At 38.3% G+C, this 23,208-nt stretch overlaps 1 protein-coding gene across 3 annotated transcripts; it reads left to right on the top strand.

Moving 5' to 3' along the window:
* Window positions 1-1,803: 1,803 nt before the first annotated feature.
* On the top strand, window positions 1,804-12,069 carry hint2 (histidine triad nucleotide binding protein 2). 3 transcript variants are annotated; one of them, XM_061980384.1, is made up of 7 exons: window positions 1,804-2,012; window positions 2,080-2,151; window positions 4,894-5,031; window positions 5,095-5,199; window positions 8,502-8,574; window positions 8,638-8,764; window positions 11,638-12,069. In XM_061980384.1, the coding sequence occupies exons 1-6, from the start codon at window positions 1,926-1,928 to the stop codon at window positions 8,727-8,729; spliced, it is 567 nt and encodes a 188-aa protein (XP_061836368.1). In that variant the 5' UTR covers window positions 1,804-1,925; the 3' UTR covers window positions 8,730-8,764; window positions 11,638-12,069. The 3 variants fall into 3 exon arrangements, with proteins under 3 accessions (XP_061836368.1, XP_061836367.1, XP_061836369.1); XM_061980383.1 differs by lacking the exon at window positions 11,638-12,069 and having other exon boundaries at window positions 8,638-8,855; XM_061980385.1 differs by lacking the exons at window positions 2,080-2,151; window positions 11,638-12,069 and having other exon boundaries at window positions 8,638-8,855.
* Window positions 12,070-23,208: the final 11,139 nt, after the last annotated feature.

Genomic DNA, 23,208 nt, shown 5'->3' with positions numbered 1-23,208 from the left:
AAAAATACAGTCTATTATACAGCATTATTCACATGTGAATAATATAAATACAGCCTATTATACAGCATTATTCACATGTAAATAACATAAATACAGTCTCTTATACAGCATTATTCACATGTGAATAATATAAATACCGTCTATTATACAGCATTATTCACATGTAAATAACATAAATACAGTCTATTATACAGCATTATTCACATGTGAATAACATAAATACCGTCTATTATACAGCATTATTCACATGTGAATAATGTAAACAGTCTATTATACAGCATTATTCACATGTGAATAATATAAATACAGTCTATTATACAGCATTATTCACATGTGAATAATATAAACAGTCTAGTATACAGCATTATTCACATGTGAATAATATGAATGCAGTCTATTATACAGCATTAGTCACATGTGAATAATATAAATACAGTCTATTATACAGCGTTATTCACATGTGAATAATATAAACAGTCTATTATACAGCATTATTCACATGTGAATAATATAAATACAGTCTATTATATAGCATTATTCACATGTCAATAATATAAATACAGTCTATATATCCATCCATCCATCCATTTTCTACCGCTTGTCCCGTTCAGGGTCGCGGGGGGTGCTGGAGCCTATCTCAGCTGCATTCAGGCGGAAGGCGGAGTACACCCTGGACAAGTCGCCACCTCATCGCAGGGCCAACACAGATAGACAGACATTCACACTCACATTCACACACTAGGGCTCAATTAAAAAAACAAACAGAGAATTTTTTTTTCTGCAAGTAAAAAACTATTTGTCGATATAAAAACATTTTTCTTCAATTAGAATTTTTTTTTAAAAAGTTTAAAAACTATTTTCTTCAACTTGAAGCTTTTGTCAGTAGTATTCCACACATGGTGCCAAAAATAAGAAAGAAGAAGAAGCAGGGTGGGGAGGAGAATGGCAGGTAGAAGAGAGGGGAAACTTACAGGTTGAGCTTTCCCCCCTCTCTTCTGTCTTTTTGGTCCTCAGCCTGCTTCTTCTTCTGGCACCATGCGCAAATAGCAATAGCTCTGAAAGCCTTAAATTGACTCAGCAGCACCACCTGTTGATGTGGAGTGTGAATTACGGGTGTGTTGATCATGCAGGGTGGAACAATACTGAGAAAAGTTTGAACTTGGATGAAAAGTTTTCATGTCTGCATATCGTTTTTTTCAATTAAAGAAAATAGTTTCATACTTGCAAAATGTTTTTTTTTTTCCAATTGAGGATTCGTTGAGTGTGTGTTTGTGGAGTTTTGGCAGTAATTTCACTTCATAAAATACGTAGACTGTTTGACTAGTGTTTAAGTATTTAGTCCTTTTCATCACGTTATCATTGTCATTACATTTGATTTTCCATCCATTTCCTACTGCTTGTCCCTCTGGGGGTCGCGTGGGTGTCTAGAACCTATCCCAGCTGTACTTGTATAACGCCAAAAAAAAAAGCCCTTTTTGTAAAACACTTAACAATACAAAGTTTTGAATAACACCAACGATTAGGTCACTTTTCTTTACGTCTGAAGAGTGGTGGTTAACACTTAACAACATTAGTGATATTGAACCACCATCTCAAAACGACGCTGGAATGCGACGTTCCAGTCACAGCAATGTCGTATTTTAGACTGTGCAACACTTTCAATGTACATCAAGTATGAATTTAGACATAGAAATAGAAGAGTATTGTTAGTCAAAACATTACCATACGCAATACCGGAAATAAAACCCCGAAATTATTTGTTTAACTTGCCTCCCGACGCGCAGAGGTAATAAGGTCTCGGTTTTCCCAGGTTCCCTGAAGGCGGCACCAACATAGCAATGGCGGTACAGTTCTTTGAGTAGTTGCTTCGGTGTGGTTAAGTCTGAGTAAACTACTACTTGAGATTGGAATACCTCACCTCGGCCATGTTTCATCGACACATTTTACGGACATGTTTATTCCCGAGTAGAGTGGCAAAACTCGGTCGTTTGCAACCTGTTTACAGAGCCCAGGTAGCTGTTCACGTCGGACTATTTCCTCTCTTTCTGCTACAAACTTGCATTTTTGTGTTCGATAAAGGCCGCCGAACATTGTCGTCATCACCAAACCCTCCATGGTGGTGCCTGTGGGAAATTGCCCCAACACCAAGAGGTTAGATTCGTAATAAGGTTACATTCGGACATAACACCGAGCGGTCCTTTTGCGAGCTACGCATCAAAGATCGTGTGTTAAGACAGCAGAGCATCTGTACCTAATGTTGTGGCCCGTGCGTGTCTTAAAAACCTCTTAAGGCCCAAGCTGTTTGTGTACATGCTTTTCTTTATTTCTCTTTGCTATTTAGGCTTATTGGACCCTAATTAGAATAAAAACTAAGAATCATCTTTTTTTAGTCCATAAGTAACAAACGTGTACTTCATGTTTAGTGACATGCTAATTCTTATTTTTACACTTTTTTCCCCAAATTCCATTGTATGTTATACTCTTCTGACACCACCAGATGGCAGTATAAGTGTCCACATAAGCGACCATAAGACCCCAATTCAGTAGTGTACACAATTTTGGAAATAAGAGCTAAAAGGTGCTGTCCACGCATGTGGCCACTAAGCCTTTAGAGCAGGGGTGTCAAACTCAAATACAGAGTGGGCCAAAATTTAAAACTGAACAAAGCCGCGGGTCAAGGTTGAACAAATTAACCTTTTAATAGGTGACCCAAACAAGTTTTGCATTGAATATTGAACAAGCAAGGCTTATATAACTTTAAAGTGACATGCAAAATCGAGTTTCAAATGATAATTAAAGCTGCAAGCAGCGATGGACGGGACCGACTTTGACGGCACATAAAATCCAAACCGGAGCAGTAATTAAAACTATTTCGTCAACTTTTAATCAGAAGGGTTCAATCTCTCTCCTGTGCTAGTTTGAAGCCGACACGACAAACGCGCTCAGAGGAGATAATGTTTGAAAAAAGGTGACCGGTTTTTACAAAACTTTTGTTTTGAAGGGGGAATTGCAAACTTCCTGTTGATTTTTGCTGGGGGTTGTCAATATATGAAATGTAGGTCTAAGTGAGACCTACGTAGAGGTTTCATGTCTCTACGACATTCCTACTGGAAGTTGCAGGCAGTTTTGTCTGAGTTTTCTTCCTAGGAGCAGTTCTGTCTGTTTTCTTCCTAGGGGGCGCTAGAGCGCAATTTTGGGGTTGTTGTTTTTTTTTATGAGAGCACAATTTCTGCCAGTCCTGATGTGTGTGTCCAGTTTGGTGAGTTTTGAAGCATGTTAAGGGGGTCAAATTACAGCTCAAAGAGGCAAAAGTGACTGTTTTTACTAAACTTTTGTTTTGAAGGGGGAATTTCAAAATTCCTGTTGATTTTTGCTGAAATATGTCAGTGTATGAAATGTAGGTCTAAGTGTGACCTACATAGAGGTTTTTATTTCATGTCTCTACGACATTCCTACTGGGAGTTAGAGGCAGTTTTGTCTGTTTTCTTCCTAGGTGGCGCTAGAGCGCAATTTTGAGTTTTGGGGTTAGGTTTTTTTCGCCAGTCCTGATGTGTGTGTCAAATTTGGTGAGTTTTGAAGCATGTTAAGGGGGTCAAATTACAGCTCAAAGAGACGGCGGAATAATAATAATAAAACCTTACAATTACAATAGGGTCCTCTGTCCCAAAGGGACATTGCGGTCCCTAATAATAATAATTCGAAAATATCAATGGCATATCAAATAAAAATTTTCATAAAAATTGAATGCCTCTTTTCTATTTGCAGCCTTCTGAGGTAAATATCAAAATAAACTTTTTCCACAAGGCTAATAATAAATTTGAAAATGAAATAACAATAATGAATGAATCAAACATTCAAGCCTTGAAGTAGCAAGAGAAAGTGCATGAATAAAACGTTAATTATTGCTCAGTTTGCTACACTGATTTGCTTTAACACTAAATATGGAACAAGCAACGCTTATATAACTTCATAGTGCAAAATCAACTTTCAAAAAAACAAACGAAAAAACATCAATGGTATATTAAATAAAATTTTAATAAAAAATGGAATGCCTCTTTTCTATTTGCAGCCTTCTGAGGTAAATATCAACATTAACTTTTTCCACGGCTAATACATTTGAAAATAAAATAACAATGAATAAATCAACCATTCAGGCCTTTTTACTGCTCAGTTTGCGACACACTGATCTAATCCGATGTGCCCAAGCCAGATACCTGCCATCTTTTCTGGGATGCTAGTTCATTAATGTCGGGGCTCAGGTGGTAGCGGGGGGTGTATATTGTAGGGGTTCTGGGTATTTGTTCTGTTGTGTTTATGTTGTGTTTCGGTGCGGATGTTCTCCCGAAATGTGTTTGTCATTCTTGTTTGGTGGGGTTTCACAGTGTGGCGCATATTTGTAACAGTGTTAAAGTTGTTTATGCGGCCACCCTCAGTGTGACCTGTATGGCTGTTGACCAAGTATGCTTGGCATTCACTTATGTGTGTGTAGAAACCGCATGTATCATGCGACAGGGGCCGTCACGCTGTTTGTATGGAGGAAAAGGAGACGTGACGACAGGTTGTAGAGGACGCTAAAGGCAGTGCTTTTAAGGCACGCCCCCAATATTGTTGTCCGGGTGGAAATCGGGAGAATGGTTGCCCCGAGAGACTTTCGAGAGGGGCACTGAAAATCGGGAGGGTTGGCAAGTATGAGTATTAGCAGTGAATGCGGTGTTACAGCGGCACCGCCGCTGTATAATTCCGGCGGGCCAGCTCTAATGTTAATTTGATATTGCCTCAAGGGCCAAATGAAATTACACGGCGGGCCAAATTTGGCCCGTGGGCCAGAGTTTGACACCCATGCTTTAGAGGTTTTTAAACGCCCCCTTTCATCATCTCCTATGTCCTAATTAGAGTCCGCTTTGTACCGGAAGTGACGAGGTGCGCCTGGCAGAGGAGGCCAGCAGGAAGTATGGCCCCCAGGCTCCGACCATCTTCTCCAAAGTCATCGACAAAAGCATCCCTGCAGACATCATCTACGAGGACGACAAGGTAAATGTGGTAACGGATCATCAGGAAAACAAAACAAACTCTAGTAACCCTGCGCCTGTCCAGTGCTTGGCTTTTAGGGATATCAGTCCGCAGGCCCCGGTGCACTTCCTGGTCATTCCAAGGATCGCCATTCCCAGGATAAGTCAAGCCCACGATGATGATGCTGAGGTGAGATGGTCACACAAAAAAAAAGTAATTTATGCACCGCTTGGCCCTCATGCAAGTGGACTATAACAGTGAAAGGTGGATGGAAAACTGTTCAACGTACTTAAATCAAAGAAAATATTTTTGTGCACCCCTCCACGACTATGAATAATATCATTTATCTATAAAACTGTTATAAGTACACCTCTGCATAACATTGTATCCTTATTAACATTAAATAAAAGAAAAATAAAGGAACACACAGCAAATAACTTTATTAATGTTGTTTTTGGTCGGTAACAGAAAATATTTAAAGTGTATTAATTTGTCTGAAAACATTTAAAAAAACATTTAAACTATACAATTTTTTTGACCGACTTGAACCATTTGATTCTGAACATTAAAATAGAATAAACTTGATGAATAATAATAATAAATAAAATTAATCAGCAACAAACAATATATAAAACACTGATTGACTATTTTATTGATTATGGGACAAGGAGTAGAAAATGGGTGCATGATACTTTTTTGTCACTTATTGTTTGTCTTTGGTACACTAATGTGTATATTTTAGGCCATTGGTTCTTTGTTTTATTTTTGCAAAAAAAAAAATATATTTTTATATTGCTCTTTTTAATTTATCATTTTTATCATTATTATGTAAACTTGGAAGTTATTGTTTTTTCTTTTTTTTGGGTTCTTTGTTGTTGCTATTTTTGTATTACAACATTTTATTATTTGATCATGTTGTACTGCATTGTAATCTTTTGTTTTGTGATTGTGTGATGTTTTTTTGCCTGGACCCCAGGAAGAATAGTCTCCACTGCAGTCTAGACTAATGGGGATCCTTAATAAACTAAACTAAACTAAAAAAAAAAAAAACATACGCAACAAAAATGAATAAAAGGATTTGTGCAAATGTATATTTTTTAAATCAAATTAGGAAGTCCGGATTAATGAGTACATTTTGTTGTGCACAGCTTTTCGGAGCGGGGTTTGAGGCGTGATACTGATAAACATGTTCCCCTGCCCTACTATTTGAGAACAACTAATTGGCAATTAGGTACATTTAAATAAAGCATAATGTATAATAATTGACATTTATAGTTGATAATGTAATTTAAAAAATACATAAATGTATTATTTAGTCTGATGACGGCAAGTTGTGCATCCATGTATCTTATCTTGGTAGTTTTCGTCATCGCTGAGCTGCTGCTCTTTTTATGTTGACTTGAACACTTTGTTACAGCCTACCTCGGACAAGAGCAGTGTTTTTCAACCACTGTACCGTGGCACACTAGTGTGCCGTGAGATACAGTCTGGTGTGCTGTGGGAGATTATCTAATTTCACCTATTTGGGTTAAAAATATTTTTTGCAAACCAGTAATTATAATCTGCAGAACGAAACTAAAACTGAACTGGCTACAAAGTCAACAAAAACAGAATGCTGGACGACAGCAAAGACTTGCTGTGGAGCAAAGACGGCGTCCACAATGTACATCCGAACATGACATGACAATCAACAATGTACCCACAAAGAAGGATAAAAACAACTGAAATATTCTCGATTGCTAAAACATAGTAGATGCGGGAAAGATCGCTCAACGGACGACATGAAACTGCTACAGGAAAATACCATAAAAGAGAAAAAGCCACCAAAATAGGAGCGCAAGACAAGAACCAAAACACTACACAGGAAAACAGCAAAAAATGGCGTGATGTGACAGTACACCTACTTTGAGACAAGAGCTATATTGATACATAGTTGGTTATGGTTTAATGTCATATCCAACAATTACGACTTTTTTACTGTCAACTGAGTATCGGTTTTTTTAACGATTTCTGCTGGTGGTGTGCCTCCAGATATTTTCAACGCAAAAAATGTGCCTTGGCTCAAAAAAGGTTGGAAAAACATTGGACTAGAGCAGGGGTGTCAAACTCAAATACAGAGTGGGACAACATTTAAAACTGAACAAAGGTTGAACAAATTAACCTTTTAATAGGGACCCAAACAAGTTTTGCATTGAATATTGAACAAGCAAGGCTTATATAACTTTATAGTAATATGCAAAATTGAGTTTCAAATAATAATAAAAAAATATCAATGGCATATCAAATACAATTTAAATAAAAATGTAATGCCTCTTTTCTATTTGCAGCCTTCTGAGGTAATAATCAACATTAACTTTTTCCAAAGGCTAATAAATTAGAAAATAAAATAACAATGAATAAACCAACCATTCAGAACTTTATACTGCTCAGTTTGCAACACACTGACCTAATCTGATGTGCCCAAGCCAGATACCTGCCATCTTTTCTTGGATGCTAGTTCATTAATGTCGGGGCTCAAGCTTTGAGCTGAGGCAACCTTCATTATCGAAAAAAGGTGTTCATCAGTCATTATATCTCGTAGTCCACCCGGACCACAGTCTTGGGGGCGTGCCTTAAAGGCACCGCCTTTAACGTCCTCTACGAGCTGTCGTCACGTCCACTTTTCATCCATTCTAACAACGTGCCGGCCCAGTCACAAGATATGTGCGGCTTCTGTATGCTCACACAAGTGAATGCAATTCATACTTGATCAACAGCGATACAGGTTACACTGAGGGTGGCCGTATAGACAACTTTAACACTGTTAGAAATATACGCCACACTGTGAATCCCCACCAAACAAGAATGACAAACACATTTCGGGAGAACATCCGCAACGTAACACAACATAAACACAACAGAACAAATACCCAGAACCCTTTGCAGCACTAACTCTTCCGGGACGCTACAAAATGCACCCCCCGCTACCACCAACCCCCCCCCCCCCGGTGCGGATGTTCTCCCGAAATGTGTTTGTCATTCTTGTTTGGTGTGGATTCACAGTGTGGCGTATATTTCTAACAGTGTTAAAGTTGTTTATACGGCCACCCTCAGTGTAACCTGTATCGCTGTTGATCAAGTATGTGTTGCATTCACTTGTGTGTGTGTGCAGAAGCCGCACATATTATGTGACTGGGCCAGCACTCGTTGGACTGGATGAAAAGTGGACGTGACGATTTTCGGGAGGGGCACTGAAATTTGGGAGCCTCCCGGGAGGGTTGGCAAGTATGAGAATTAGCGGTGAATGTGGTGTTACCGCGGCACCGCTGCTGTATATAATCGGCGGGCCAGCTCTAGTGTTAATTTGATAACGCTTTAAGGGCCAAGTGAAATTACATGGCGGGCCAGAGTTTGACACCCATGGACTAGAGTGTAAATACGCCCCCTAGTGGGCATCAGCGAGGAATCTAAAGTAAAACCACTTCTGTTGTGTTTTGTTCTGACACGTGCAGCTCTTAGGACATTTACTGGTGGTGGCCAAGAATGTGGCCGAGCAACAATCGCTAACCGAAGGTTATCGAGTGGGTAAGTCGCTTGAACGCACTCCCGTTGTTGTTGTTGTGAGTACATTCCCGTTCCTGTCCGCAGTCATCAACGACGGAAAACACGGCGCTCAGTCCGTCTACCACCTTCACGTCCACGTGTTAGGAGGGAGACAGATGACATGGCCGCCAGGATGAATAACAGCTGTTTTTAAACCTTTGATTGATAACAAGTAAGACTTATTTGCTAACTATGCTAGGTAACGTGTTAAAACACGGGAGATTATCTTTTTTGGCAGTAAATAAAGAAGTTTCTGCAAAATATCATTTTACAGCAACAATAATATCCTTATTTTATTTCTATTTTCAACAAACAAAGTGGTTGTATTTGGAGAAAGACAATAAAATGAACATAGTGAATTGAGAAATATAAATAAAGTCAATAGAATTATTGAAAATGTAAACGATCAAAATAGCTAGAAGTGTAGGTGGCAGCAAAACATTGAAGTATTTTATTATAATTGCTATATGTTTTTATCAGTGACGTGCGGTGAGGTTGATGGCTGGTGAGGCACTGACTTCATCACAGTCAGATTTACAAACATATGAACCCTAAAGAGTATCTTATTCACCATTTGATTGGCAGCAGTTAACGGGTTATGTTTAAAAGCTCATACCAGCATTCTTCCCTGCTTGGCACTCAGCATCGAGGCTTGGAATTGGGGGTTAAATCACCAAAAATGATTCCCAGGCGCGGCGCCGCTGCTGCCCACTGCTCCCCTCACCTCCCAGGGGGTGATCAAGGGGATGGGTCAAATGCAGACGACAAATTTCATTACACCTAGTGTGTGTGTGACAATCATTGGTACTTTAACTTAACTTTAACTTTACACATACAAACTGTAGCACACAAAAAAGCACATTTAATTAAAAAAACGTTATTATGGTCTTACCTTTACTTAGAAATTAAGTCCATGCGCAGCAACTAAAGCCCTCACTTAAACTTTCCACGTGCAAGATTTAATCTATTTAAAAAAGTGTAACCGAGGGTTTATAAATGTCGCCTATACTGTATGAAACTACAAAATAACAAACACGGAGGCTCCAGTTTACACGAGGACCACTTTATTTACCTTCTTTCAAAAACCTCCGCAACGTGACATCACTTCCGCTCTTTGCGCCTTCAAAATAAGAGCTCAAGGCATATACTGTATAACAGCGCATAACAGGAACTTAACATCACAAAGAGGAAAGCCCATGAAAATAGGTTACAAAAGTTATTTAATAAGAAGCCAAAAAGTGCAAAAACAATAATGTTCGTGTTGGAGGAGTTGTGAATTAGATACACCTGCAGTCTGCAGGTGTGCCTAATGTTGTGGCCCTGCAGTCATTCACAACTCCTCCAACACCAACATTATTGTTTTTGCACTTTTTGGCTTCTTATGAAATAATTTTTTTTAAATAGATTCAATCTTGCACGTGGAAAGTTTAAGAGTGGGCTTTAGTTGATATAACAATTCTACGGCGGGGGTGCAGGAGGCGGGATTACTGGAGCCTCAGCCAGTGCGTCTTTTGCAGCCGTTTTATGATCGCTCAGCACAAGAAATACTTTACACACATACAGTTGTTGACAAAATACACTGTACATTATATACCTCAGCTAACTAAACTATGGAAATGTATAATATAGTTCATATAGCAATACAGTCTCACTGCACAGCAGGCCAGCAGTTCCCCGAGTCCGGAATCCATGTTGAGGCACTGAGTGACGTGCCTCAACTGGCTGCTGTTCACGCACCGTCTCTTCTCAGTATTTGAACGGCAAATGTGAAAATTCAGCGATTTTGAATAAAAATAATCTAAAACTGGTGAAGTTAAATGGAAAATAACTGTATAGTATAATCACTGGATACATAACAATTTAAATTTTTTTTTTCTTTTTACATTTTTTTTCTTTCCATGATGGCAGGTGAGGCCCAGCCTCACCTGCCTCTAGTGACTGCACGTCACTGTTTTTTATGTGTGTCATTTTATTCTTTTAGGGTGACTTAACTATCTATGCAATGCAGATGAAAAATAGCCGTTTGGATAACTCTAGCATATTGACAAAAATGTTAATTAAAATGTAACAAATTAAAACAAATATCCATTTGATGGACACGGTGGGGCACTGCCCCACTGGCCTTAATGTCAGTGGATTGTAACAATACTAAACAGGAAAAGAGGAATCTAGATTCAAACCTACGAAAAACAAAAGTTTAACAGAGTTCAAGTTCAGTCATAACTTAAGAGGACGATAACGTTTTGATCTTTGTTGAAATTGCAATATTAATTTTGTGTCCCCTTTTCTGTTAACTGACATATGGAATACTATACAATGAGGCAAAGAGTTCGTAGTAGGCATGTCCTGATACTTCCGATACAATACTGATATTGGACGATACGATATCAGCAAGAATCATACATACTTTTTATCATTTTGTAGTGTGGAATGTTAAGAAGGCATGCACAAGTGAAGTTAGTCAAACAGAATAATGAAAAACACTAACACCCATCACTCCATCCATTTTCTACCGCTTGTCCCGTTGGGGGTCTATTATTATCTGTCTGGAATGGACTCTCTTAAAGTAGAAGTGGAGTTGTAATTGTTTTTTGACGACACCTAGTGGCCACAATAAGGCATGAAGTTACGCTCATGACGCGGTAAGTTCAACGATGCCGACACGTTTGTTACTGGATACTTTCTAATACACTTCTGCCTCTGAGACTTTGGAATATGCAACTATAATTATTTGATATATTGTTTATTTTGACAAATGTCATGTTTTACACTGCAATTTTGTTCAATTAGACACTTTTTACGCTTGTGTGCTTAGCTGTTGTGTAGCTGCTAGCTCCTAGTAGCCTGTAGCCTACCATGTTTACCTTTTGTAAATGACTAATATAGAAGAAACGACCAACCTTGTGTGTTTATTGGAGGATTTTTACTGTTTGTAACGGAGTTTAGATGCACGTCAATATCATTGTTGATATCGGACCCGAGTTCTGCTTACTATTTAATTGCCTGCTGTAAAGTCCTCACCAATGATTGACAATCCCCTCCCAGCTGCGAGTGTGACGTGTCAGACGTGGCGCGATGCACTGACCTGTGTGCACTTCAAGGAGGTTACTGCCAGTCACCCGGGAGCCAACATGAACTTTGACCTACATTTCCTTCCAACAACAAAAGGCTGCAGGTTTGCCTTGTGTCACATTTGAGTCTTTTGGCTGCACGTCAAGTTGTCGTGTTCACGCCGTGGAAATCCTACAAACAAGTGGACCCTCCAAGTCAAACATGTTTTCCCCCCCACAGAAAATCATGCAATCTGTTCCAGGGTCAAACTGTCACCCTATAAAAACCCTTATTACCTGTACATGTGATGTTCATTTTGCATAGGAAACTCTTTGATGAATATAACTGACTGATGGTAACTTTCTTTGCTTGTTGCAGGATCAGATGATATTACAGTGATGCAGTACATGTTCTGTCAGAATAATACATGCTTTTTGTCACAGAGTGCTTTTTACCGGTGGCGGTATAGCTCGGTTGGTAGAGTGGCCGTGCCAGCAACTTGAGGGTTCCAGGTTCGATCCCCACTGCCGTTGTGTCCTTGGGCAAGACACTTTACTAAGGGTGTAACGGTACACAAAAATTTTGGTTCGGTACGTACCTCGGTTTAGAGGTCACGGTTCGGTTCATTTTCGGTACAGTAAGAACAAAATAAATTAAAGCTGCAAGCAGCGATGGACGGGACCGACTTTGAAGGCACATAAAATCCAAACCGAAACAGTAGTTAAAACTCTTTGGTCAACTTTTAATCAGAAGGTTTCAATCTCTCTCCTGTGCTAGTTTGAAGCCGACACGACAAACGCGCTCAGAGGAGATAATGTTTGAAAATAGGTGACCTGTTTTTACAAAACTTTTGTTTTGAAGGGGGAATTGCAAACTTCCTGTTGATTTTTGCTGGGGGTTGTCAATATATGAAATGTAGGTCAAAGTGATACCTACATAGAGGTCTCTAAGACATTCTTACAGGAAGTTATAGGCAGTTTTGTCTGAGTTTTCTTCCTAGGAGCAGTTGTGTCTGTGTTTTCTTCCTCGGGGGAAGAGCGCAATTTTGAGTTTTGGGGTTTGTTTTTTTTATTAGATCGCAATTTTTGCCAGTCCTGATGTGTGTGTCCAGTTTGGTGAGTTTTGAAGCATGTTAAGGGGGTCAAATTACAGCTCAAAGAGGCAAAAGTGACTGTTTTTTCGTAAACTTTTGTTTTGAAGGGGGAATTGACAACTTCCTGTTGATTTTTGCTGAAGGATGTCAATGTATGAAATCTAGGTCTAAGTCAGACCTACATAGAAGTTTTTGTTTCATGTCTTTACGGCATTCCTACTGGAAGTTACAAGCAGTTTTGTCTGTGTTTTTTCCTAGGGGGCGCTAGAGCGCAATTTTGAGTTTTGGGGTTTGGTTTTTTGATTAGATGGCAATTTTTGACAGTCCTGATGTGTGTGTCAAATATGGTGAGTTTTGAAGCATGTTAAGGGGGTCAAATTACAGCTCAAAGAGGCAGCGGAATAATAATAATAATTAAAGCTGCAAGCAGCGATGGACGGGACCGACTTTGACGGCACATAAAATCCTAACCGGAGCAGTAATTACAACTCTTTCGTCAACTTTTAATCCGAAGGGTTCAATCTCTCTCCTGTGCTAGTTTGAAGTCGAGACGACAAACGCGCTCAGAGGAGTTAATGTTTAAAAAAAAGGAGACTGTTTTGACCCAACTTTTATTTTGAAGGGGGAATTGCAAACTTCCTGTTGATTTTTGCTGGGGGTTGTTAATGAATGAAATGTAGGTCTATCTGAGATCTACATAGAGGTTTTTGTTTCATGTCTCTACGACATTCCTACTGGAAGTTACAGGCAGTTTTGTCTGAGTTTTCTTCCTAGGAGCAGTTGTGTCTGTGTTTTCTTCCTCGGGGGAAGAGCGCAATTTTGAGTTTTGGGGTTGTTGTTTTTTTATTAGATCGCAATTTTTGCCAGTCCTGATGTGTGTGTCCAGTTTGGTGAGTTTTGAAGCATGTTAAGGGGGTCAAATTACAGCTCAAAGAGGCAAAAGTGACTGTTTTTAGTAAACTTTTGTTTTGAAGGGGGAATTGACAACTTCCTGTTGATTTTTGCTGAAGGATGTCAATGTATGAAATCTAGGTCTAAGTCAGACCTACATAGAAGTTTTTGTTTCATGTCTTTACGGCATTCCTACTGGAAGTTACAAGCAGTTTTGTCTGTGTTTTTTCCTAGGGGGCGCTAGAGCGCAATTTTGAGTTTTGGGGTTTGGTTTTTTGATTAGATGGCAATTTTTGACAGTCCTGATGTGTGTGTCAAATATGGTGAGTTTTGAAGCATGTTAAGGGGGTCAAATTACAGCTCAAAGAGGCAGCGGAATAATAATAATAATTAAAGCTGCAAGCAGCGATGGACGGGACCGACTTTGACGGCACATAAAATCCTAACCGGAGCAGTAATTACAACTCTTTCGTCAACTTTTAATCCGAAGGGTTCAATCTCTCTCCTGTGCTAGTTTGAAGTCGAGACGACAAACGCGCTCAGAGGAGTTAATGTTTAAAAAAAAGGAGACTGTTTTGACCCAACTTTTATTTTGAAGGGGGAATTGCAAACTTCCTGTTGATTTTTGCTGGGGGTTGTTAATGAATGAAATGTAGGTCTATCTGAGATCTACATAGAGGTTTTTGTTTCATGTCTCTACGACATTCCTACTGGAAGTTACAGGCAGTTTTGTCTGAGTTTTCTTCCTAGGAGCAGTTGTGTCTGTGTTTTCTTCCTCGGGGGAAGAGCGCAATTTTGAGTTTTGGGGTTGTTGTTTTTTTATTAGATCGCAATTTTTGCCAGTCCTGATGTGTGTGTCCAGTTTGGTGAGTTTTGAAGCATGTTAAGGGGGTCAAATTACAGCTCAAAGAGGCAAAAGTGACTGTTTTTAGTAAACTTTTGTTTTGAAGGGGGAATTGACAACTTCCTGTTGATTTTTGCTGAAGGATGTCAATGTATGAAATCTAGGTCTAAGTCAGACCTACATAGAAGTTTTTGTTTCATGTCTTTACGGCATTCCTACTGGAAGTTACAAGCAGTTTTGTCTGTGTTTTTTCCTAGGGGGCGCTAGAGCGCAATTTTGAGTTTTGGGGTTTGGTTTTTTGATTAGATGGCAATTTTTGACAGTCCTGATGTGTGTGTCAAATATGGTGAGTTTTGAAGCATGTTAAGGGGGTCAAATTACAGCTCAAAGAGGCAGCGGAATAATAATAATAATTAAAGCTGCAAGCAGCGATGGACGGGACCGACTTTGACGGCACATAAAATCCTAACCGGAGCAGTAATTACAACTCTTTCGTCAACTTTTAATCCGAAGGGTTCAATCTCTCTCCTGTGCTAGTTTGAAGTCGAGACGACAAACGCGCTCAGAGGAGTTAATGTTTAAAAAAAAGGAGACTGTTTTGACCCAACTTTTATTTTGAAGGGGGAATTGCAAACTTCCTGTTGATTTTTGCTGGGGGTTGTTAATGAATGAAATGTAGGTCTATCTGAGATCTACATAGAGGTTTTTGTTTCATGTCTCTACGACATTCCTACTGGAAGTTACAGGCAGTTTTGTCTGAGTTTTCTTCCTAGGAGCAGTTGTGTCTGTGTTTTCTTCCTCGGGGGAAGAGCGCAATTTTGAGTTTTGGGGTTGTTGTTTTTTTATTAGATCGCAATTTTTGCCAGTCCTGATGTGTGTGTCCAGTTTGGTGAGTTTTGAAGCATGTTAAGGGGGTCAAATTACAGCTCAAAGAGGCAAAAGTGACTGTTTTTAGTAAACTTTTGTTTTGAAGGGGGAATTGACAACTTCCTGTTGATTTTTGCTGAAGGATGTCAATGTATGAAATCTAGGTCTAAGTCAGACCTACATAGAAGTTTTTGTTTCATGTCTTTACGGCATTCCTACTGGAAGTTACAAGCAGTTTTGTCTGTGTTTTTTCCTAGGGGGCGCTAGAGCGCAATTTTGAGTTTTGGGGTTTGGTTTTTTGATTAGATGGCAATTTTTGACAGTCCTGATGTGTGTGTCAAATATGGTGACTTTTGAAGCATGTTAAGGGGGTCAAATTACAGCTCAAAGAGGCAGCGGAATAATAATAATAATTAAAGCTGCAAGCAGCGATGGACGGGACCGACTTTGACGGCACATAAAATCCTAACCGGAGCAGTAATTACAACTCTTTCGTCAACTTTTAATCCGAAGGGTTCAATCTCTCTCCTGTGCTAGTTTGAAGTCGAGACGACAAACGCGCTCAGAGGAGTTAATGTTTAAAAAAAAGGAGACTGTTTTGACCCAACTTTTATTTTGAAGGGGGAATTGCAAACTTCCTGTTGATTTTTTGCTGGGGGTTGTTAATGAATGAAATGTAGGTCTATCTGAGATCTACATAGAGGTTTTTGTTTCATGTCTCTAAGACATTCTTACTGGAAGTTACAGGCAGTTTTGTCTGAGTTTTCTTCCTAGGAGCAGTTGTGTCTGTGTTTTCTTCCTAGGGGGCGTTCGAGCGCAATTTTGAGTTTTGGGGTTGGTTTTTTTTATTAAATCGCAATTTTTGCCAGTCCTGATGTGTGTGTTCAGTTTGGTGAGTTTTGAAGCATGTTAAGGGGGTCAAATTACAGCTCAAAGAGGCAAAAGTGACTGTTTTTACAAAACGTTTGTTTTGAAAGGGGAATTGCAAACTTCCTGTTGATTTTTACTGAAGGGTGTCAGTGTATGAAATCTAAGTCTAAGTGAGACCTACATAGAGGTTTTTGTTTCATGTCTCTATGACATTCCTAGTGGGAGTTACAGGCAGTTTTGTCTGTGTTTTCTTCCTAGGGGGCGCTAGCGCAATTTTGAGTTTTGGGGCTAGGTTTTTTGATTAGATTGCAATTTTCGCCAGTCCTGGTGTGTGTGTCAAATATGGTGAGTTTTGAAGCATGTTAAGGGGGTCAAATTACAGCTCAAAGAGGCGGCGGAATAATAATAATAAAACCTTACAATTACAATAGGGTCCTCTGTCCCAATGGGACATTGCGGTCCCTAATAAAACGCACAAAATACAATAGGGTCCTCTGTCCCAAAGGGACATTGCGGTCCCTAAATATACATTTTCTGGTTATTCATTTACCAAAATTTGTAAACAATGGCTTTATCCTTTTAACATAATAATAACATACATATACACACAGGGTCGATTGCCAGGGTTAATGCAGTCAACATATATAAAATAAAAACTAAATAAGATAAGGCTCAGTAATTGGTTTCTTAACAAAACCTTTCTACATATAAAGTGCAACATTAAACTGCTTCAAGTTGTTGTTCAGATTAAATAAAATGACAAAACTTTTCTTCTACATATAAAAAGTGCAACATTAAACAGTTTCAAGTAGGGATGTCCGATAATGGCCTCCTCAGTGGCCTAGTGGTTAGAGTGTCCGCCCTGAGATCGGTAGGTTGTGGGTTCAAACCCCGGCCGAGTCATACCAAAGACTATAAAAATGGGACCCATTACCTCCCTGCTTGGCACTCAGTATCAAGGGTTGGAATTGGGGGTTAAATCACCAAAAAATGATTCCCGGGCGCGGCCACCGCTGCTGCCCACTGCTCCCCTCACCTCCCAGGGGGTGATCAAGGGTGATGGGTCAAATGCAGAGAATAATTTCGCCACACCTAGTGTGTGTGTGACAATCATTGGTACTTTAACTTTAACTTTAACTTTAATGGCTTTTTGCCGATATCCGATATTGTCCAACTCTTTAATTACCGATACCGATATCAACCGATATATGCAGTCGTGGTATTAACACATTATTATGCCTAATTTGGACAACCAGGTATGGTGAAGATAAGGTACTTTTAAAAAAAATTAACAAAATAAAATAAGATAAATAAATTAAAAACATTTTCTTGAATAAAAAAGAAAGTAAAACAATATAAAAACAGTTACATTGAAACTAGTAATTAATGAAAATGAGTAAAATTAACTGTTAAAGGTTAGTACTATTAGTGGACCAGCAGCACGCACAATAATGTGTGCTTACGGACTGTATCCCTTGCAGACTGTATTGATATATATTGATATATAATGTAGGAACCAGAATATTAAGAACAGAAAGAAACAACCCTTTTGTGTGAATGAGTGTAAATAGGGGGAGGAAGGTTTTTTGGGTTGGTGCACTAATTGTAAGTGTATCTTGTGTTTTTTATGTTGATTTAATAAAAACAAAACAAAAAAAACCCGATACCGATAATAAAAAAAACAAAACCGATAATTTCCGATATTACATTTTAACGCATTTATCGGACATCTCTAGTTTCAAGTCAACTCAGCCTCAAATTAACTTTTCTTTTTCCCCCCAAGCCTTTAACCCTGGTGACTTTCACTCAATTTTCATGTTTTTTGCCAGAAAAATCAGTTTATCCACATTGTCTGCAGAAAGAGCAGACCTGCTTGCGGTTACAATGTCTCCAGCTGTGGAAAATACCCTTTGGCTGGGCACGGAGGTAGCAGGTATGGCGAGGTAGTGCCTGGCTAACTTGGCAGTAAGAGGATATATGGGCTCATTGTTCTTCCACCATAGAAGTGGGTCAAAATCTAGTTTTTAATGCAATATGGTCTTAAATCTGCTGCTATAAAAACATTTGTTATTGCTTTAGCCCTGCCTGACTCGCCGAGGAGAGGCTGCTTGAATGCGGTGGGAGCTGTGTTTGTTCGTCTTTCTCTTCGTTGAAGCGATGTTATCCATTGTTGTATCGCACCGCGAAGCCGAAATGTTCCCAAACGGGAGATCTTAACGAGGCAGGAGGGTCTTTCAGCTCTGGCTTTTGCATTTTGTAGTAGCCCGGTCGCTGTTAGCATGCCGTGTGTTGTGCCTCAGTGTGCATTGTTTACACAACGTGCGGTGCACTACTTAATATGTCCGTGTGGAAACTCGTTCGGTGCACCTCCGAACCGAACCGAATCCCCCGTACCGAAACGGTTCAATACAAATATACGTACCGTTACACCCTTGCACTTTACCCACGTGCTCCCAGTGCCACCCACACTGGTTTAAATGTACTTGTGCTTTGAGTCACTAGAGAAAAGCGCTATATAAATATAATTCACTTCACTTTTTATTTCCAGCCTGTTTTTTGGCAGGCCATATGAAATAATGCGGCATATCAATTTAAATAACGTGGTAGGCTACATTAATTATTGCAACATATCACATTAAATGATGTGGCGGACCACATAAATTGATCTGGTGGGCCTCTTTAAATGCTGCCATGGGACCACAAAGTGATGCGTTGGGCCACATAAAATGATGCGGCTCGACTACATAAAATATTCTGGCTGGCCACATAAATTGATCTCGCGGGCCACATTAAATGACGCGATGGGATTTCAAAATGATGCCTTTGGCTACATAAAATGGTGCGGTGAGACTACATCAAATATTCCGGCGGGCCACGTAAAAAGATCTCGCGGGCCACTTTAAATGATGCGATGGGACCACAAAATGATGCGGCGAGACTACATAAAATATTACCGCGGGCCACATAAAATGAAGCTGCACGACCACAAATAACGACGCGGCGGATCACATAAAATGTTGTGGTGGGCTACTTTAAATTATATAACAGGCCAGATTTGGTCCCCGGGCCTTAGGTTTGACACGTGTTTTAGAATAACCTTTTGAACATCTTAAAGCATACTTGCCAACCTTGAGACCTCCGATTTCGGGAGGTGGGGGGCGTGGTCGGGGGTGGGGCGGGGGGCGTGGTTAAGAGATATATATATATATAAGAAATACTTGACTTTCAGTGAATTCTAGCTATATATATATATTTATATATATATATATTTTATTACATATATATATATATATATATATATATATATATATATATATATATATATATATATAAAAATAAATAAAAGAAATACTTGAATTTCAGTGTTCATTTATTTACACATTTACACACACATAACACTCATCTACTCATTGTTGAGTTAAGGGTTGAATTGTCCATCCTTGTTCTATTCTCTGTCACTATTTCAGAACACACACATTATACATTATAAAATCAATAAGAAAACGGGAGCTCTAATTTGGGAGTCTGAATTAGGATCAGAAGTTCCTATATAAACATTGCGCACTCACGTCGCCTTTTTGTATTGATTACTGCAGCTGTGCACTGGATTCATTCACAAATACAAACTACAACTCACAAACACTTTAGAGTTAGGCTCCACCATCAGTATGTGTACTTAAACTTATAAAGATCACATGGATATTATTCAGTGAGTTGATTCACCAAAACTAACCTGTTATACAGGAGGAAAAAGCACACAGGACGTTTCAATTGTTCACAGACTGGTCGCTCTCATCAGAACGACAAGACACTTCCGGTCTGCAGGTGATAGCATTCAATTGGGAAGAAACGCCCTACTGCCCCCTACTGACCAATGTGAATACTGATAAATCTATAATGACAGCTCCAAAAACTAATTCAAACCACAAAATAAAATAAATAAATCAACACAAAAATGTGACACATTATGGGTGGGTCACATATGCATGTACAGTAGATGGCAATATTGTCCTGTTTAAAAGTGTCACAACATTGCTGTTTACGGCAGACGAACTGCTTTACGGGGGACGAAAACTTGACTGCTGTTGTTGTGTGTTGTTACCGCGCTGGGAGGACGTTAATGAAACTGCCTAACAATAAACACACATAAGAAACCAAGAACTTGTCCTCGATCATTAGCTGTTTATATGGTGGGAAAGCGGACGTGAGAACAGGCTGTCAACACGTCACTCAGGTCCGCATGGAGCTGGAGGGGGCGTGGCCTCCAGCTCCGCCTGAATTTCGGGAGAAAATTTGTCCCGGGAGGTTTTCGGGAGAGGCGCCGAATTTCAGGAGTCTCCTGGAAAATCCGGGAGGGTTGGCAAGTATGTCTTAAAGTCAAAATGTCACACCCTCTAATGAAGGCGTTAGCAGAGCGATACTGACACCTAGTGGTGTTTTGTATAATGCTGGGATTGTTAAATACTTTAGTACACACCTTGTAAAGGAATAGCATTAGGAAGTGTCTCTAAACTTTTGTCTCCAGAAGATCATAACCATTTAATCATGCACTGCTCATATCGTACTGAGCAGCCATACCCTTTGATTCCGGTTCTATGGTAATCGACACACTTTTCTTTGACGTCCGAAAGCCAAAGAAAAAGACACTTGATTTCTTCGTTGTACAACTTTTGGGGGGAGTTTGCTGGGCCATATTATTAGGTACCGGGATCTAATGAGAGCCAAACAAAGCGAGTAAGTCACTGGCGCCAAAAGCGGTCGTGTGATGTGAACACAAACAAAACCGACAAGTGTCGGCTTTCGGGTCTTTGTCACCTTGTGAGTTGTGACCTTGTGGATCTTTAACCGGGCACCGCGGCCTGGCCGGATTGCGTAAGCCTCCCTGGACCCGAGGCGGGAGGCGTGGTGTAGGGGCGCTTGCATGGCAAATCCCCCCCAAGGCAGGCTTCCTATTGGCTGCTGCTCACCTCCAGCAGAGCGGAAGGAACACCTGCTCAGGTCGGTAACACTCCATCAGGTCTCCATCAAGATCCCTGCAGGAGGTAAGAGATTGTTTATTCATCTTGGTTCGACCTTACATTACCCTCATATTTCAATATTAATTTTATCATTTACTGTTGCATACAACATGACGATTAAATTACATTTTATTTTGAAAATAGATTCGCTTTCAAATGACTGCTAATTAAAACAAAAATGCTAATGTCCGTGTTGAGTAATTTTTTTTTTGTTATTGTGAGTTCATAACTGAGTGTAACTGAATTTAATTTGTATTAATGTTATAGGATGCATTGTGGTTGTTTAGTGTCGACCAGCACCTATGTTCTCTGTAAAATATGTCAATATTCTCACAAGTCATGCAGTTGTGTAATAATTTTAGGCTTTAAAACAAATAATATACACTTTAATAAAATTAGGTTTTATATAAATAATTATTTAAAAAAATAGGTTAAAACACACAATTCAATTCCTGGTGAATATTGTGCTTAGTAATTTTGCAATTTAAATGACACATTTTAATACAAATTTTTTGTTATTTAAATCAAACACACAATTAATTAAAACACAATTCAATTCCTGGTGAATACTGTGCTTTGTAATTTGATGGTTTAAATGAGAAATTACAATAAACATTTTTAATTTAAATTATTATAAAGAATTAAGTAAAACACAGAACATTTTTATTCCTGATGAATATTGTGATTTGTAATTTTAAATAACAAATTATAATACAAATGTTTTATTAAAATTATTATAAAGAAATAAGTAAAACACAGAACATTTGTATTCCTGATGAATATTGTGCTTTGTAATTTTGTGATTTTAAATGACAAATTTTAATAAAAATGTTTTGTTATTTAAATCAATATATAAAAAAAAAGTAAAAGAGAAAAATTAAATCCCTGGTGAATACTATGCTTTGTAATTTGGTGGTTTAAATGAGGAATTACAATAACATTTTTTAATTTAAATTATTATAAAGAATTAAGTAAAACACAGAACATTTTTATTCCTGATGAATATTGTGATTTGTAATTTTGTGATTTTAAATAACAAATTATAATACAAATGTTTTATTAAAATTATTATAAAGAAATAAGTAAAACACAGAACATTTGTATTCCTGATGAATATTGTGATTTGTAATTTTGTGATTTTAAATAACAAATTATAATACAAATGTTTTATTAAAATGATTATAAAGAAATAAGTAAAACACAGAACATTTGTATTCCTGATGAATATTGTGCTTTGTAATTTTGTGATTTTAAATGACAAATTTTAATAAAAATGTTTTGTTATTTAAATCATTATATAAAAAAAAAAGTAAAAGAGAAAAATTAAATCCCTGGTGAATACTGTGCTTTGTAATTTGGTGGTTTAAATGACAAATTATAATAATTTTTTTTAATTTAAATTATAAATAAATAAGTAAAACACAGAACATTTGTATTCCTGATGAATATTGTGCTTTGTAATTTTGTGATTTTAAATGACAAATTTTAATAAAAATGTTTTATTTAAATGATTATATAAAAACAAAAAAGAAGAAACATTTAATGCCTGGTGAATACTGTGTTTTGTAATTTTGTAATTTAAATAACAAATTATAATAAAAAATATGTTTTGCTATTTAAATTATTATAAAGAAATAAGTAAAACAGAAAAAAAAAATTTCTGATTAATATTGTGCTTTGTAATTTTGTGTTTTAAAATGATTAAAAAATTACAATGCACAATATTCACCAGGAATTACATTTTTCTGTGTTTTTACTTATCTTTTAAATAAAATGTTTCGCCTTTACAGTATGCGTTGAGTACTGATGATATATACAAGTATAGAAATGAGTCACATATAATGAGAAGTGACTTTTGTGCACTTGAGTGGACTTTGATGGATCTTGACTTGCCACACTCTTTTTTCTGCAAGAGAAATCTTGACCAAAAGTCACTTTTCGCTCTTAAAAAAGGAGGCCAAAGGTCACACTTGAGTGCTGTT

The sequence above is a fragment of the Nerophis lumbriciformis genome, linkage group LG20 (assembly GCF_033978685.3).
Source record: "Nerophis lumbriciformis linkage group LG20, RoL_Nlum_v2.1, whole genome shotgun sequence".
Taxonomy (NCBI): domain Eukaryota; kingdom Metazoa; phylum Chordata; class Actinopteri; order Syngnathiformes; family Syngnathidae; genus Nerophis; species Nerophis lumbriciformis.
The sequence above is the reverse complement of the archived record's forward strand: the minus strand, read 5'-3'. Positions and strand labels throughout refer to the sequence as shown.